The sequence below is a fragment of the Ammospiza caudacuta genome, chromosome 17 (genome assembly GCF_027887145.1).
Source record: "Ammospiza caudacuta isolate bAmmCau1 chromosome 17, bAmmCau1.pri, whole genome shotgun sequence".
Classification (NCBI taxonomy): Eukaryota; Metazoa; Chordata; class Aves; order Passeriformes; family Passerellidae; genus Ammospiza; species Ammospiza caudacuta.
The window spans coordinates 5004680-5019802 of record NC_080609.1 but is presented as its reverse complement, the minus strand read 5'-3'; the positions used below and the strand labels follow the sequence as shown (position 1 = coordinate 5019802).

The following is a 15123-nucleotide window of genomic DNA, read 5'->3' as shown; positions in this document are numbered from 1 at the left end:
CCTGAAGCATCTCCTCACAGCCCTTCCCTCACCCTACAATTCTCTTCTGAATCCTCGCCCTGCGCTTCCTCTCTGCCCACACTTGTCCCATGAGGTTAAACTGACAGGATAAATGCACAGAGCAATAATTCAGAGAAATTCACCCAGAGAAAGGATGTGAACTAAGAGCAGGCAGAGCTAATCAAGTCTTGAATGTATCAGCAGAAGTTTATAACTTTTATCTTTTTATGAGACAGTTGATCACACACACATATCCACACTTCAATAAATTTGAGAGAGTAATAAAACTTTCCAGCAGACTTTGGCAAAATAAAAAACCTCATAACCTCTGTTGCAAAAAAGCCCAATAGGCAGCTTAGAGATCTCAAGTCAGCTGTGAGAGCTTCAGCCTCAAATGTCTGACATCTTACAATAATAATTTTATAATCCTGATTATAAATCATGGCCAATATCTGTGTTCCAAGGTAAACTATTTGAATGCAATGTTTTTTATTTAAATGCAAAATGTTCTAAAAGAATGTCTTAGATGCAAAATAAAGATTTCTAATCTAAATGATAACTAGGAAAGGTTGAAGCAAAATACAGAAATTAAAATGCCTGGGACAGAAACCTCAGGTCTGAATCAGAGCCTCTGTCATAAAAGACTTGCACAGGGAGCAGAGAAATCTTTTTTTCTTCAGGTTCCCTGAGAAGATGAAACACTGAGGTCATCTGCAGCATGGGAAATTTATATTTGTCTAACAAAGAAATATTTTTCAGGACAGTAATGACTTAGTACTGGAACAGGTAGTGTGAGGAGGGAAGGGACCTTCCCTTCCTGATGGCTTGAAAGATGAACAGGATGTCAATAATCAGTGACACTTGACTCCTTGCAGAGAGCAGGGCTGGACCCCATGGCATGGAAGAGTGTCCTCTGCATCACTGTTCTTAAAAATCCACACCGATATTTAGGACAAAGCCTTTAAAGTAACCAAAAAAAAATTGTACATGGAAAAAAATTATACATTTTTATAATTTTCTTGCAAGCCGGGATAAAAGGATTTTTTTGCCTCACTGTAGCACAGGATGGAGTTTTGTTCTGTGCTTGCTCAGTTACATGTGGGCAAAAATGAACGAAAGCAGAACTGCCATACTGCCTCCCCTCTGCAGAGTGCCCTGCCCAGGCTGGAATGCAATCATTAATTAGTGAAATACTCACACACAGGCACGATGCTTCTATTAATTAGAAGAAATGCCAACATACAAACAGGTCTGAGCTTTATTTTTCATTGCCCAGTAGCTCATGGCTGCTGCAGGAAGAGCTCATAACAGCCATCGAGCATTGCTGATGTTTGCCCTTTGCAATTATTCTTTTTAAAAGTTTGCTTCTTTTACTTAGAGCAGGACCTGACCAGTGCAGTTTCCCCTTCCTACAGGACATGAAGGATTGCACAGGAGCTCAGTCCCTGTAGTGATGCCTCAGGTTTAACTTTTATATTTTTCAGATTCTGTGCTGATTTAGTGTGTGGGTCTGGGTTTCATACAAGGGGATGGTGAGCTCTGTGCACAGAGCAGGGAGACAAAACAATTCCTGCTCCAGCTGGGCACCAAGGACAAATGATCCCAATCTCAGCCCCGGAGCACAAACACCGTGGGCTGGAGAGAGAAAAACAAGCAGGGTGGGACTGCAGGGGCTAAAGCTGGAATGGGAATATGAAATGCAAGGTGCAAATGGAGCAGAACTGATCAAAGGGAGAGACCCCGTGACTGGTTGGGCATTTTGGGACCATTTTGGTTCATCTTGGGTGCAGCCCTGGCTGGGCTCTTGTGCTGCCCAAGGTGGATCCATGGAGGCTCTCTAATAAATCCCTGCTTTATTCTGTAATTCTTTCCAGCCTCTCTTCTAGGGCAGCCTTCTCAGGGCATCTGTAGCTGCTGCCAAAGCTATCAGCATCCCCTGCACCCTCCTTTTAAAGCCTCATTTCACTGATAACCCCCAGGCTGGAACACTTTTCACGGCTGAGCTCTCCCCTGACCCTGGGTTCCAGCTCTAAGGACCACCCTCAAGTCCCTGCATTCAGAATGGGTGCAATCAATGAGCCACAGCTACCACAGGGAGCTGCTAAATCCTTCTGCTCTCGAGATTAAAACTGGGCAAACAGAACTTCTGCTAAGCTGTCACATGACTGTGCTCAATTTGATTTACCAGTTCTCATAAAACCACAGAAACTTTAAGAGACAGTGACATCTTGAAAATATAATTGGAAGTATAGAAAACACAGTAAAATACCCAATGCCAATTCTTAATATTTCCCCTTAGTAAATCCTTTCTTCCTGTTGTGTCTCAAAGAATGAGCAAGGATAAGAGAAAAGGCTCAAACTTTCAAATATGAAAGTCAAAATGAAATTAAGTTGCTTCCCACAGCCTCTCTGTTGGTACAAAGTTCAGCCTGCCACAATTGGATTTTTGATTCTGCTGGCACTGGGAAAGCCTCACTGGGAAAGCCTGGATGAAATGCCATTTGAAATGAGATCTGGTTCTGGGATGATTTTGCTCCCTGGCACAGCAGTGCTGTCCTGCTTTTCCTGGTAACTGAGAGGATTAGTGCAGGATTACAGCCTCAAGTGGTGCTGGCTTAACCAGCAAGGTGGGAAACCAGGACACCCCAGCACTGTTCCTCATCCAGACCTCATCAATAAACACTTGCTTTGAAAATGGCTGAAGCATTCAAATGAAAGCATGAGATGATTTTCGTTGTCATTGCTCCTGCAAAATATTCCAAGGAAAAAAACCAAACAAATGGTTTGAGATTTCTCTGTGTCACAGCCAAACACCAAACCTTCCCTGCAAGCACAGGTGGCAGCAGATCTGTTCTTGTATAAAATGCATCTCCTGCTGCTTCACACACTGCAAAGCTGGCCCATGAGAAGGCAGCAGTGACCTGCTGTCCTCAGGAGTGCAGCCCAAGGACAGGTCCTGGCACAAAGCTCAACGCTTCATGCTGACATGGAAACATAAAATTCACACAAAACAGTCCAGGAGGGAGCCAGCATGCTCCAGCAGGACCTGATCTAAATGCTATGTTCTTAGAAGACTTGCTTCAGTTCTCCAAAGATATTCAGGCTCTTAAATTCCCAAATTTAATCCCAAATATTCTAGTTTAAATTCCCAAAATGATGCTGGCTTTGTTTAGAGCACCAGGTAACAGTGCAAGTCCTCAGTGCCACGTGTGCCTCTCACTTGGCTGTAGGAGGTTTGTGGAGTTAAAAAAGCCATCAGAGTCAGGTTAATTAGCAGTCAGAAACAAGTCCTGATGTAAGCTACAACTCATTTATCTGGATAAAAACCATCAAACATCATTCCTGGGTTCCTATTAGTCACGGAATCAGAAAGGCCAACCTGAACAAGGAAAACATTTAAGTTAAAAAAAGACATAAACACCTGTCCAGGCAGCAGCACAGCACCAGCAGAATAATTCACATGTACAAGGTGTGGGAGGTTGTTCTCAGAGTTTCACATCAATCTCCACCACAGGAGCAGTGAACAGAAAATCTTTGCTGAAGTTTTGATCAAGTTCAGCTTGGGCCATCAGTCATCAGTGCCATGATTTACATCTGCTTGTGTCCCTCCCCTCCTCTTCCCAGCTAAATTTGCAGTAAGGAAATTTAGAATTTCCTTAATTAAATTAAATTAAATTCCAGAGAAATTAAATTCCAGAGAGGGAAACCTGCTTAAAATTTCTGAGCATCAAATACATAAAAATAGAAAAAAAATCCCCCAAAAACACTACAAAAAAACAGATCCTCTGGTCTTCCATGTGAAAATATTGATGGGATTTCTAATCATCATTAGCAAAACCTTATATTTCATACATATTGAATATTGATTTAAAAAGCTTCTTTCAATAACTTCTAAATATTTAACCAGTTTTTAATTATCTCTACCAAAATGCAGGTAATTAATGAGTAGCAACCAAACTCCAAGCATCCAAAACAAAAGAAAATACCAGTTTTTACTTCTCCTGAGAATAAAACCACTTAAATAAAAACTGTGGGTGTAAAAGGATTTTCAAGAGTTTGTGGGGTATGGAGGTATGCCTTGTTTTTGTCAACACCTGACACAAAAGAACATTTTGAAGTTTTTATGTCTCAAATAAAAATACTGGAAGGATATTAACTCCAGGCAGTAAAACTGGGCTCTTTGTCATGTTTAATTGCTCGAATTCATAACCTAGTTTTGCTGAATCTGGATGTTACTGCTGACTCAAGCAGTTTCTCCATTTTAATAGAAAAAGTTTGCATGCCTCCACTCCTGTGAGACGAAAGCAATTTTTGAAATATTCCTGACCATCAGTGAAATTTCTCTCTGCAGAAGCCTCATTGCTGTGCATGAAATCTGTAATTAACTACAGAAAATAAAAAACAACCACAAAAGTCTCTGATTGCTACCTGGTGGAGGAAGCCATACTGTGTTCATTTCCAAAGACAATGAAGGGAATCACAGCCTCTGCAATTTAGCAGGGGGGAGAGAAATGAAAAGAGCAACAGGCATGGAGGGGACAAAGAGAAAGCAGAAATGCTTGCACTCAACTCCAATCCCACAAAGCAAACACATTCCGAACTAAAGTTCAGCTAAGGTAGAAGTAGTGAGTGCACAAAGCCACTGGAGACAGCAACTTTGCCACGTTCCTTAACGTCCCCACTGAATGCGTTACAAATAAAATAAAAATAAAATAAAATAGAAAAGACTTATTCCTGCAGACACAGAGCTCCACGGCTGCCATGATAAATTTAGTAGGAAATGCCACCAGAAGAGAGTTTTGGCAGTGACACATTTATTTCTTTGCACTGTCTGCTATCTCACCCACATGCAGTCCCACAGCACTTGGATTTTAAATAAAACGTATTTGTGATGCACCCTTTGACAGGACAAGCCTGTGTTTCTCTCCCATCTGCTGACTGTGGATTTATGGCACTTGTTGTGCTCCAAAGGGCACCCCTGGGCACAGCCAGCAGCTGGAGATCAGAACTCCTGAATTCCTCATCTCCTCTCAGCTCAGCCCAGAACACATTCCCTTCCTTTGGAACACATTCCAAGACAGCAGGAATTAAAGGCAGATAACTCTGCTAGGCTGATTTTCACCTAGATTGGAACATATACCTATTTATGGCACAGTAATAGTTTCAAAACTTTATCCTCAAATAAAGTTAACACATCACAAAAGTTGTGCTTAGCTCCTAGGAGATGCCATAAATTATGTCCTAATCTTGAAATAGATATAAAGCCCTAAAACACTGAAAAACTCTGAAATAATCGAGGCCCTCTGAAGCCTGTTTTCCCATCTCCAAACCCTAGAAAGGTACAACCCTGTGACACAATCCTTCCAACTAAAACTCCAAAATCCCTATCACTGAACTCAACTGAAAGCTTGACTTTAGCAGCTTGATTTTTACTAAGGAGTTAAAAAATACACATGGCTTTCTTAAATTAAAAAATGGAGTAAACTTCAGACAAGATATTTTCTACGCTTAAAATTCCCTATGTATTTTTCCCCAATTTACTGTTCACAATTATCACCACCACAATAACTTATAAGCATGAGTTGACCACATTTCTCTCCCTTCTCCTCTTTAGGTTGATGCTTCTTCAGTTACCACTTCTAACACATTTATCTTCATAAAATGAATTAAAAATTTTATAGCAATATTTTTCTTTACAAAAGGAAAAGCCCAAACTTCCAATATTATTCTCGAGAACATTTCTCTAGACCTTTTCTGGCAGTTCAAATGCCACCAAGTTGATCACTTGAACAATTAATTTATTACTAGTTCCTGGAAAAGTTTTCTGGTGTATGAGCAAAACTGAGATCCTATATGAAACTTCTGCTACAAAAAGAATAAATTTGAACAATTCCATGGCAATGGTGCTACTGAAGTAAGAGGTTTGAGATTGGAAAAACCAAAGGTAACACCTTGATGTTGCTTCATCCATCCATTGTTAAATTATTCTGATTTCAAATATTTATTTAAGTGGGAGTAGGCAAGAACATAAAGCTCAAACTTTCTAAAACTGTGCCTGGCAAGGGTGCAATGAAGTCCTCGAGGTGTCAGGGTGCTGGATGTGGAGAGACAATGAATAAATGGAACCTCCTGCCCACAGCTCCCAGAGCAGGCAATGGCAATGGGAGCTACTGTGTGCTCACAGCATCTCCAAGGCCAAAAAGTGCCAAAAAATGCCAAAAAATGCACTGCTTTGGGAAGGAGAACTCTCAAAAGGATAATCAAACCCCTCCTACATCCATAGCTTTAAAGGAAGTAAAGCTGATGATAGACAGACACTCCCCAGGCACTTCCAGAAAAACCCCTGTAAAGGATAAAACCCCAGAGTTCACTTTTTCCTTTTCATTAAATTATTCAAATCTGAGAAACTAAAAATTCTCCACAGCACTACTGCTCCTGCTGTAGACAAGGGAAGACTGGTCATTGAGTGGGAGTTTTGCTCACTCTTCAACCTTACTTGCACGTTCAAGAAACAGATCAACATCAGGAACATTGAATATCTAAGAAAAAAGCTACAACGGATGGTCAGAATATCAAGATATTCAAACTTTATACCCATCTGTTGCTTCATTTTAGAAATACACACGGAACCAATGTACTGCATGTAAACTGATTTTTCAAAATAATTCATAAGAAAAAATGCAAACTTTCTCTGTAACACTTCCATAAATCCTGATTACTTCTGTATTATAACCAAATTCCTTATCCCTTCAGAAGTGACAAATACAAAGGGTGGTTTGGATCTTACTAAATTCCTCAGTATCCATCAAAATCAAGTACCTGAGGTGGAATTTAATGTACAGCCCTGGAAGAAATGTGATTTTACGGTGTCTGAACTGCAGAGCCCAGCATTCCACTACTGGGCTGCGCCACAGTCTCCTCCATGTGACAGCAAGTCTTTCAAAAATATTACATCCCTATTAGGAGTCCGCACAAGAGTCCTTTTTTAAAAGCTAGAGAAATCCTACTTCCCCACTCCCCTCAACATTTTTTCTCATACTTTGAAGTGTGTGGGTTTTTTTAAAGCAAGAATATTGCTAAAGTCATTCAAAGTATTTAAATTACTTTGCAATTATATCCAGCTGGAAACCGATAGGCACTTTTAAATCCTAGTCTTTTATACCCTGTTCTTTTTTTATTTTTAATGCAAACACATATAAATGGATTATTAACCAAAATTACCTGTGTGTTTAAATTGTATTTATTAACAAAATGCTGCTGCTGTTATATCCCATGCATTTTAACAAGTACAGCAATAAAACCTCCAAATACTCATAAATTGTGTTTGTAGGATGTATATTATGCTGGTGACACACAGGGACCCTAAAGTTAAACAGGCACACAGGTTGGTCAGGAATCCTGTAACCTGCCTGCAATAACAACCACCGGGCAATAATCCACCTGACAAACCCCTTCTAATGAGACTCCTGCTCCCTTTCATATAAATGCTAATACATATTCCATCCGCAGAAAGCCAAGCAGCTCTCTGAAGATGAAGTTCACATAAACTTGAGCCAAACACGGAGGGAGGATGGATAATCCCTCCCGCGCGTTGTTTTCTGCCGGCATCTGGCCGAGGAGCGCTCGCAGCCACAGGAACACGCTGGAGGCAGCACCGCGGAGTTTGTGCGGCACACACCCGGCTCGGCCCCGAGCATCCCTGGGCTCCGGGCCGGCACACAGGCCGGCATCCCCTTCATCTGACTGGTATCCCTTCACCTGGCCGGCATCCCCTTCATATGACCGGCATCCCTTCACCTGGCCGGCATCCCCTTCATATGACCGGCATCCCTTCACCTGGCCGGCATCCTGCATCCCCGTCACCCGGCCGGCAGCAACAAACCCCCGCACCCCCTTGCCTGCCTCGCAGCCCGGAATCTGTTCAGCCTGTCGAACTCACCGCATCTTCTCACCTGATCGACACCCCTGCACCCCTTCACCTGGCCGGCAGCTCCGTGCCCCTCATATGACCGACATCCCCCTCACCTGGCCGGCATCCTCACACCCCTCACCTGGCCGGATCCCCCCCCACCTGGCCAGCATCCCCTTCACCTGACCGGTATCCCAGTACCTCACACCTGGCCGGCACCATCCTCACCCTTCACCTGGCCAGAACCCCCTCACCTCTCCGACATCCCCGCATCCCTCACCTGGCCGGATCCCCCTCACCTGGCCACCAGCCCCCTCACCTGACCGGCATCCCCGCAACACACACCTAGCCGGCATCCCTTCACCTGACCGACATCCTCACACCCCTCAACCTGGCCGGCATCCCCGCACCCCTCACCTGTCCGGACCCCCTCACCTGTCCCCGCAGGTGGGGCAGCCCCCATTCCGCGTCTCCGGCCCCTCCCGGCGGGCACAGGATGGATCCATCCCTCCCCTCCCTCCCTCCCTCCCTCCTCCGGCCGAGCCCGCTCCGAGCCGCCGCTGCCTCACCTGCAGGGCATCTCCCACGCCCGCCAGCAGCTGCCAGGGTTTCATGTTGGGCGGCGATGCGGGAGGAGCCGGGCGGCCCTGCAGCAGCAGCGGGCACGGCCGCGTCCTGCCCGGGGCGCTGCGATGGCTCCGCTACAGCCGCGCCGCTGCCGGCGGTGCCGCGGGACGGGCCGGGTGAGTTCCCATCCGCTGCTGAGCTCCGGATGCCGCCGCGACAGCGCCGAGAGCCCGCGGCTGCCTCTGCCTTTCCCCCCTGCCGGGCTCGGCAGCGCCGGCGTTCGGAGGAGCGGGTTTGTTTTATTCGGAGATAAGAGCGGCTCCACGCCGGCTTAGCTAAAAACCACAGCCTTGTGGGAAAGGAAGGTGGGCACGGGAGAGGAGATTACACTCAATAATTCATTTATGGAGCAGTGGCTTAATGGATGGGCTGAATATTAGCTGCTTGTTAAAATACTGGACGTGGCGCTAAAGTTTGCAGGGGTTCGCTACTAGGATCGATCTTACGGTTAACATTTTGATTAAATGATGATTTATCTCTTGCTAAATTTTGAATTACTTTTTGAATAATATTGCAGACTACCTCATTTTTAAGACAAAGACTGGCTGGAACTGAAAAAAAACCCTGAAAATCTTGCACAAGAGATGGCAGCAATTAACCCGTTTGAAGAGAAGAAAAAAATTTTCAGATGAACATTAAAAACTGATCCCTTTCACTACACAAAAGCACTGCTTATGCCCTACCAAATAAGCTGCTATTTCAAAGTACATCTATTTATGCAACTGAAGTTACAATCTGCAAACAACCACTTGTGCTCTATTGAAAAATTCTCAAGAGGCTGCTCAGAGGACTTTTCTAATTCTGTAAGATGAATTTCCATACCACATATTCACTATTTCTCAAAAAAACCCCAAAAAGTTTACTAAACATCTTTCAATGTTTATCATTATTCTGCAATGAAAATCGAGAACAATCTGATCTCTTGGAAAATAACTTGATATCAATAATTTCCTTTTTTTAAATAAAAATACTTTCTGGCAGAATAGGAGAGACAAGGTTTAATTATGTTCTGTGAAAACTTAACATATAGAAAATAATATTAAATTCGGGCTGTAATTTCATAGTGTTTTCCTTGTTTGGAAGTTTTTATTGTAGCCATGTTCAACTTATTAAACTTTCTTCCTAGACAGACTATGGGACCATTAAGGCACCTTAATCACAATGAAGTGAATAATTTAAAAAGAGAATGTAGCAAGGGTTGGCCTGGCCACTGGGCTTAATAGCCAGAACATCTCAGAGTCACACTGCCTCACTGTGTGGCCTTGACCACATTATTCATCACTTCAGTTTTCCCACTTGTAAAATTAGAATAATACAACTTCCAGGGTCTCCCATCTCTGACTTCTCAGGAGGGCTCGAAGGATTAATGACCCTACAGTGCTCTGAGATTGAATAAACACTAACTGCTAAGGCAGAGCTAATATGTTTCAGAACATTAAAGCACTGAAATGTTAGAAATTCCAATTAAATCACCCTGTGTGTCAAAACACGAGTGAAGTAAAATACAGGAATTACTAAAATACCATCTTCTACCACTTACAATCAACAAAATACGATGGGTTGGCTTATTAGTTCTGTTATTTAAATCTGATTTTTACCATATATTCCTAGCAGTAAGGTCAGATCCATTAAAAATGCCACCAGCAGCAATTAGCACTGCTAATTTACACAACCAGGCTGTCCAGGGCAAGACCATTCAGAGTCAAAGCAGTCAGAAAACATCTCCATTACCACTGGCCTGTTGTTTTGAGCCTTTGCAGCACATATGGGCCTTCAATCAGAGGACCTGCAGTTCTGGCACATGCTACATGTGGTTCTCAGTGCTGCTCTTCAGAGATCCCCATGCTTCACTCAAGTAATGAAAAAGAGTTTGAATAAACTAATTATCTCATTAGCAAAAAAAATAAGGGGGGCAGGGGGAAGCACTGGCAAAGCACACACTGCTGCACTCACAAAGTTGTGAGAACAATCAAAATCAAAATATCGGTCTGAATTCCTATGCCCAACTCAAAAAAGATCATTGCAAATTTATATTTCAGTCTATAGAAAGAGTAACCTTGAATAAAAATCCATGCACATTACACATTCCTTTTCAGCACTCTCTCTCAGGGGTGGGTAACCCTGGTTCTACCACCTCTCAGTTGAACTGGAGATGAAATATCTGGAATCTATAAGGTGATTCTTCCACCTCCCAGCAGAACTGGAGATGAAACATCTGACATCTCCCACGGCCCAGTGATGCCAGGGTTGTCCTTGGCTCACCACAGGGGGATGCAGAAGCTCGGCTGGGATGCCCTTGTCTGACAGCAGGGATTCTCCAGCAGCTGTGGGTGAACCAGACGCTCTAAGCCACACCCTGACCCAGAGTTAAGAGCCTTGTGGGATGAGCAGAAGCTGAGGGGGAATCACAGCAGAGCCTTGCTGTGGTTCGGCTGCTGGGGATCCTCACTGTGACCTTCTCACACACACAGTTCCTGAACCTCTGTCCTTCCCATCACACTTACAGGGACAAACCTCACATAATTGAAATATCACTGTGATGGCAGCAGCTGTTGAGGTTTCAGTCATTCTAGATTTCTATCCTTTTTGCTTATCTTCAAGTATTTTCAATGTACTCATTGAATGCTACAGATGAGCACCATCACATTATGTCTCATGGCACACCAAAAGTTCTAAATGAATTTAGTTTGTCATCCCTTACATCTTCTTCTCCTTAAAAAAGGGAGTGTTTTTTCTTCTGAATTTTCCAATTGATAAAGAAAATCACAGAGAAGCAGACCACAGCAGCTAACTGTAAAATATGTGCCTTTCAGTGAATGGTGCAGCTGGAGGTTTTTTTTTAAACTGCTGCAAAGGTGCACGTGTCATCCTAGAAAGCTTCCAGCTCAAAGCCTTCAGTGGGTAACTGATTTAACCATAATTTCCTGAACTGACTTTCTGCACTGTGGGAACTATTAAAAACCAACATAACCACTGAAGGAAAGTGAATAATGGCAAAAATTCAAAAGTAGCATCTCGAGCAGAAGGCAATTCTGCACCTGCCCAGTTTGTAAAGTGCTTTTACTACAGTGAAATGTGGTTTAGTCTTGGATGCAGGTCCATGTCCAACACACGGGGGCTCTCCATGCCTGATGGATTCCTGCTGGAATGGTTCTTCCTGCAGCCACCTAACGAGCAGCACCACACAAGGGAAGCTAATGAAGCAGATTCGGATGGAAAAGCATCCTGTGATTTGTCACAAACCTGCTGCAGCTTTATTTCAAAAGGGTTTGTGGTTTCCATGTGCAACTTTGAGCCAGACAACCAATGTGTTAAAAAATCCAACGTCCATCAGATGCCACAGACCCAACAGAGCAACTGGAGCTCAAGGAAATCCACATCCGAGAAAGCAGGATGTTAACTCATGCTAAATAATATTCTTTGGAGAGAATCTAAATGATAAGGATTTTAAACCTGAACTAGGAAAAGAAATACAATCAGAAAACAAAAGTTTTTTTTCTCTACCAAGCAGAATTTTAAAATGTTCTCCAGGGGTTGGATCCTGCAAACATCCACAATGCTGATAAGAGCACAGTGAAACTAATTACAAAAGTACACAAAAATAATTGGGTTTAGCATTGGACCTATGTAAAAGATGTTCCAAAAAAGCAGTGACACAAAATACTAGGTGTTTTCAGAAATCATTTTTCTGTATATTCAAAATGTCAGTGCTTTTCTTTAGCCAATTGCTCACAAGCAGCCTCCATAGCAAATTTGTAAATGTGATTATACCAATCTGAATTGCTCCATTTTGCATTAAGAGCTGAGGTTGTATTTTCCCAAGGTGTATTTGCTACTGATGTCACCAATCTCTCTTGAAGGTTCTAGTTCTGTTTCTGTCAATCATGCAATTAAATCAGTTTAAAAATGAATTAACTTAAACATTGCAAGTGTCCAAAGGTACTTTCACACTCTTACTGCAATGCTAAACGCAAAAGTTTTCAGCAGATTAAATTAAAATTTTATTTTCCATATTTTGTCCAAAAAGTCATGCCTAATTTCATTCAGAAACAAGAAATCAAACACCATCAATAAAATAGCAGAGGAACATAATTTTGATGCAACTAAAACAGTATTGCTGTAATAAATGTTACTTCAAACATTGCCACAAAAAAAAAAGTTTCCTGCAGAAATGCTATGAAAACTGCTATAAAAATAACCAGCCATGCCTGTACTTACCCCCCTGTAAAGTGCAAAAATTCACATTCCACAGGATAGGGATTTTTTGCACAGCCACTGCTGCTTAGGAGGTCAAGTTCAAAAAAGAATTACTTATCCAAAGCCCTAAAATAAAGCAAAGTTTCTGAAGAAGTACCAAATAAAAGAAAAAAAATCTGTATTTTTGTCAAGTGTAAGGAAGGCACCATTTACCAGCAGCATTCACTTTCAAAACTGTTGACTCTTTTTTTGAGCTTGTTGCAAAGCTTAATGTGAAACATAAGGTAACAACACATCTACCAACATGAAGAAGAAACAGGTCTCTGAAAAGTCTTGAAGCAAAATAATTCCTTCTGTGCTTATACATATTCACAGCCCTGTTGAAATGCTAAAGTAGTCACAGGAATTTGCATTCCTAAAGCAGGCAGCACTGCCACAGGAACAGGGATTACTAGTAAAGGCTGCAATATGGACTTTAATATCTCACTCTATATGTCCTTCAGAGGTAATCTGGATCTGCATTTAGGTGTTTTTCCCAAAAAAATTACATTTTTTTGTTTAGTAATTAGAAAAAACAACTTTTTACTATGCTATGAATTCAAAATGTCTTCCAATTCTGCAACACTTTTTCCTTCCCACAGTATTAATGTAAATTGCTTCCTCAATAAAACTGCAAAAGGTTAATTTGTCTACAGAGCCCCATGACCAGGAAAACACAGATGTGACACTGCTCACCCCACCAGGGTGGGGAAATGCCAAAACACAATGGAAAATACCTAAAAAACCTGGAAGTGCATCCCCTTGGAGGCCAAATGCTGCAAGGTAACACCTCCAAATGACAAAGTGCAGCCTCTGGCACAGAGCAGGGCCCCGAGTGCTGCTCAGAACATCAAATAAATTCAATATAAACCACTGCCCAGCCCCAGCTGGGAGGCACTGAGGGAGCACCGAGGCTCCCCAGCCATCCTTAGAGGCACAGAGCCCCAGAGGAGACAGAATTGAGAATTTTCACTCTGCCTTTGCCCCCTCAGTAAAGCAGAGTGAGCACAACCACCGTGAGTGAGTCTGGCACGTGCCTGCTCCTACCCACAGGCATCTGAGCAAAGAAAAGAGAATGAGAGTTTAGAGATTTCTAGAAGATTTTTGTCCCAGAAAATAGGCAAAGAAAGACTCCTGGGCAGCTGTGTGAGAAGGATGGAGGTAGAATTCTGCTGAGAAAATGGGTAACTGCCTATCCTTTATTCTTAGTTAACAACAAATCTTTATTTTGCAGCTGTATTTATTTTTACTCCACCTATTTTCCTTTGCAGTTGCTCTCCAGATTGCAGAACACGCCAGTGAGACTTTTGTCACTAGCTTTAGAGGCATGATGTTCACTTCCTCCTAAAATGAATGCAAAGACTTAAATACCTTCATAAATACAGGATATAAAGCAGCATAGGGACTGTTATTTGAGATAATTTAAGCATATTTTCATCACTTAATATAACACAGCAACACAAATGCCACATTTTCTGCACTATCAGGTGGAAGGCAGAGGTTGAGCCCACCTCCAGCTCAGTTCTTGGGGACCTTCTCTCCTTTAAAGTCCTGCTGGCACAGAGAATGTCACAGCTTGTGCATGCAAGCAGCCCCTTGCTCCCGCTCATCTGTGCCACAACACAGTAGACTAATTAATTTTTTAAAGCATTCAAGATGTGACACATACATGGGATTGAATACAGATTAGCATTACAATAATCACAGAGCTTCCGTAGCCTCGAATTTGTCTTCTTGGAGCGAAGTTCCCTTTAATGTGCAAATGAACGATGGCACTACGTATCTGGGAATAAACAGGCTCATTGTGATCTCATTGTGATCCAAACACAGCACTCTGGGTTATATTAACAGGATGGCAGAGAAATTAAAGATCCATAAAAGATCCAAAAAAGGCCCAACTGCCTGGTGCCACATCCTGATCCATCCCACCAGTGGTGTCCTGGAGTGGTGGTAGGAAAATCTCCTTCCCCACAAATGTTCCTGGATTTTGGTTGTTCTCATGACTTGTAAGAGCTTTTTTTGCCCTAGTTGTAAAGACAGGATATGTTTGCCAAGCTGAGTCAAAAGATAGCAAAAGGGACATGAAAATCTCTCAAAACTTCAAACCCAGCAAAAGCTGAGAGAGAGGTTGAGAGGAGAGATGGGAGGAGAGATGGCCCATGCAGCAAAAGGAAAGGGAATGGGGACACAGGGCAGTGAGCTGGCTGGAGTGCTCAAACCCTGAGTATAACTCTTATAGTAAAGGGGAACAAAATGATTTTTTTTTTAAATTTAATTTTTTACCTTTCAGTTTTTGAGATTAACTAAATCAATGAGTCTGAAGTCACCTCACACATCCCAGGCCCCACTTC

At 42.5% G+C, this 15123-nt stretch overlaps 1 protein-coding gene across 3 annotated transcripts in view; it reads right to left on the bottom strand.

Annotated features, from left to right (window-relative positions):
• The window catches only part of RBFOX1 (RNA binding fox-1 homolog 1), a 1162152-nt gene that overhangs the window by 597596 nt on the left and 549433 nt on the right, over nt 1-15123 (bottom strand). Inside the window, exon 1 of one of the 3 annotated variants that reach the window (XM_058816192.1) lies at nt 8479-8687. The exons of the other annotated variants lie outside the window; for them this stretch is intronic. Within the exon in view, the coding sequence (XP_058672175.1) occupies nt 8479-8523 (45 nt within the window). The 5' untranslated portion in view covers nt 8524-8687. Of the gene's footprint in view, nt 1-8478; nt 8688-15123 lie in introns of those variants that run through there. 3 annotated transcript variants of the gene reach the window in all.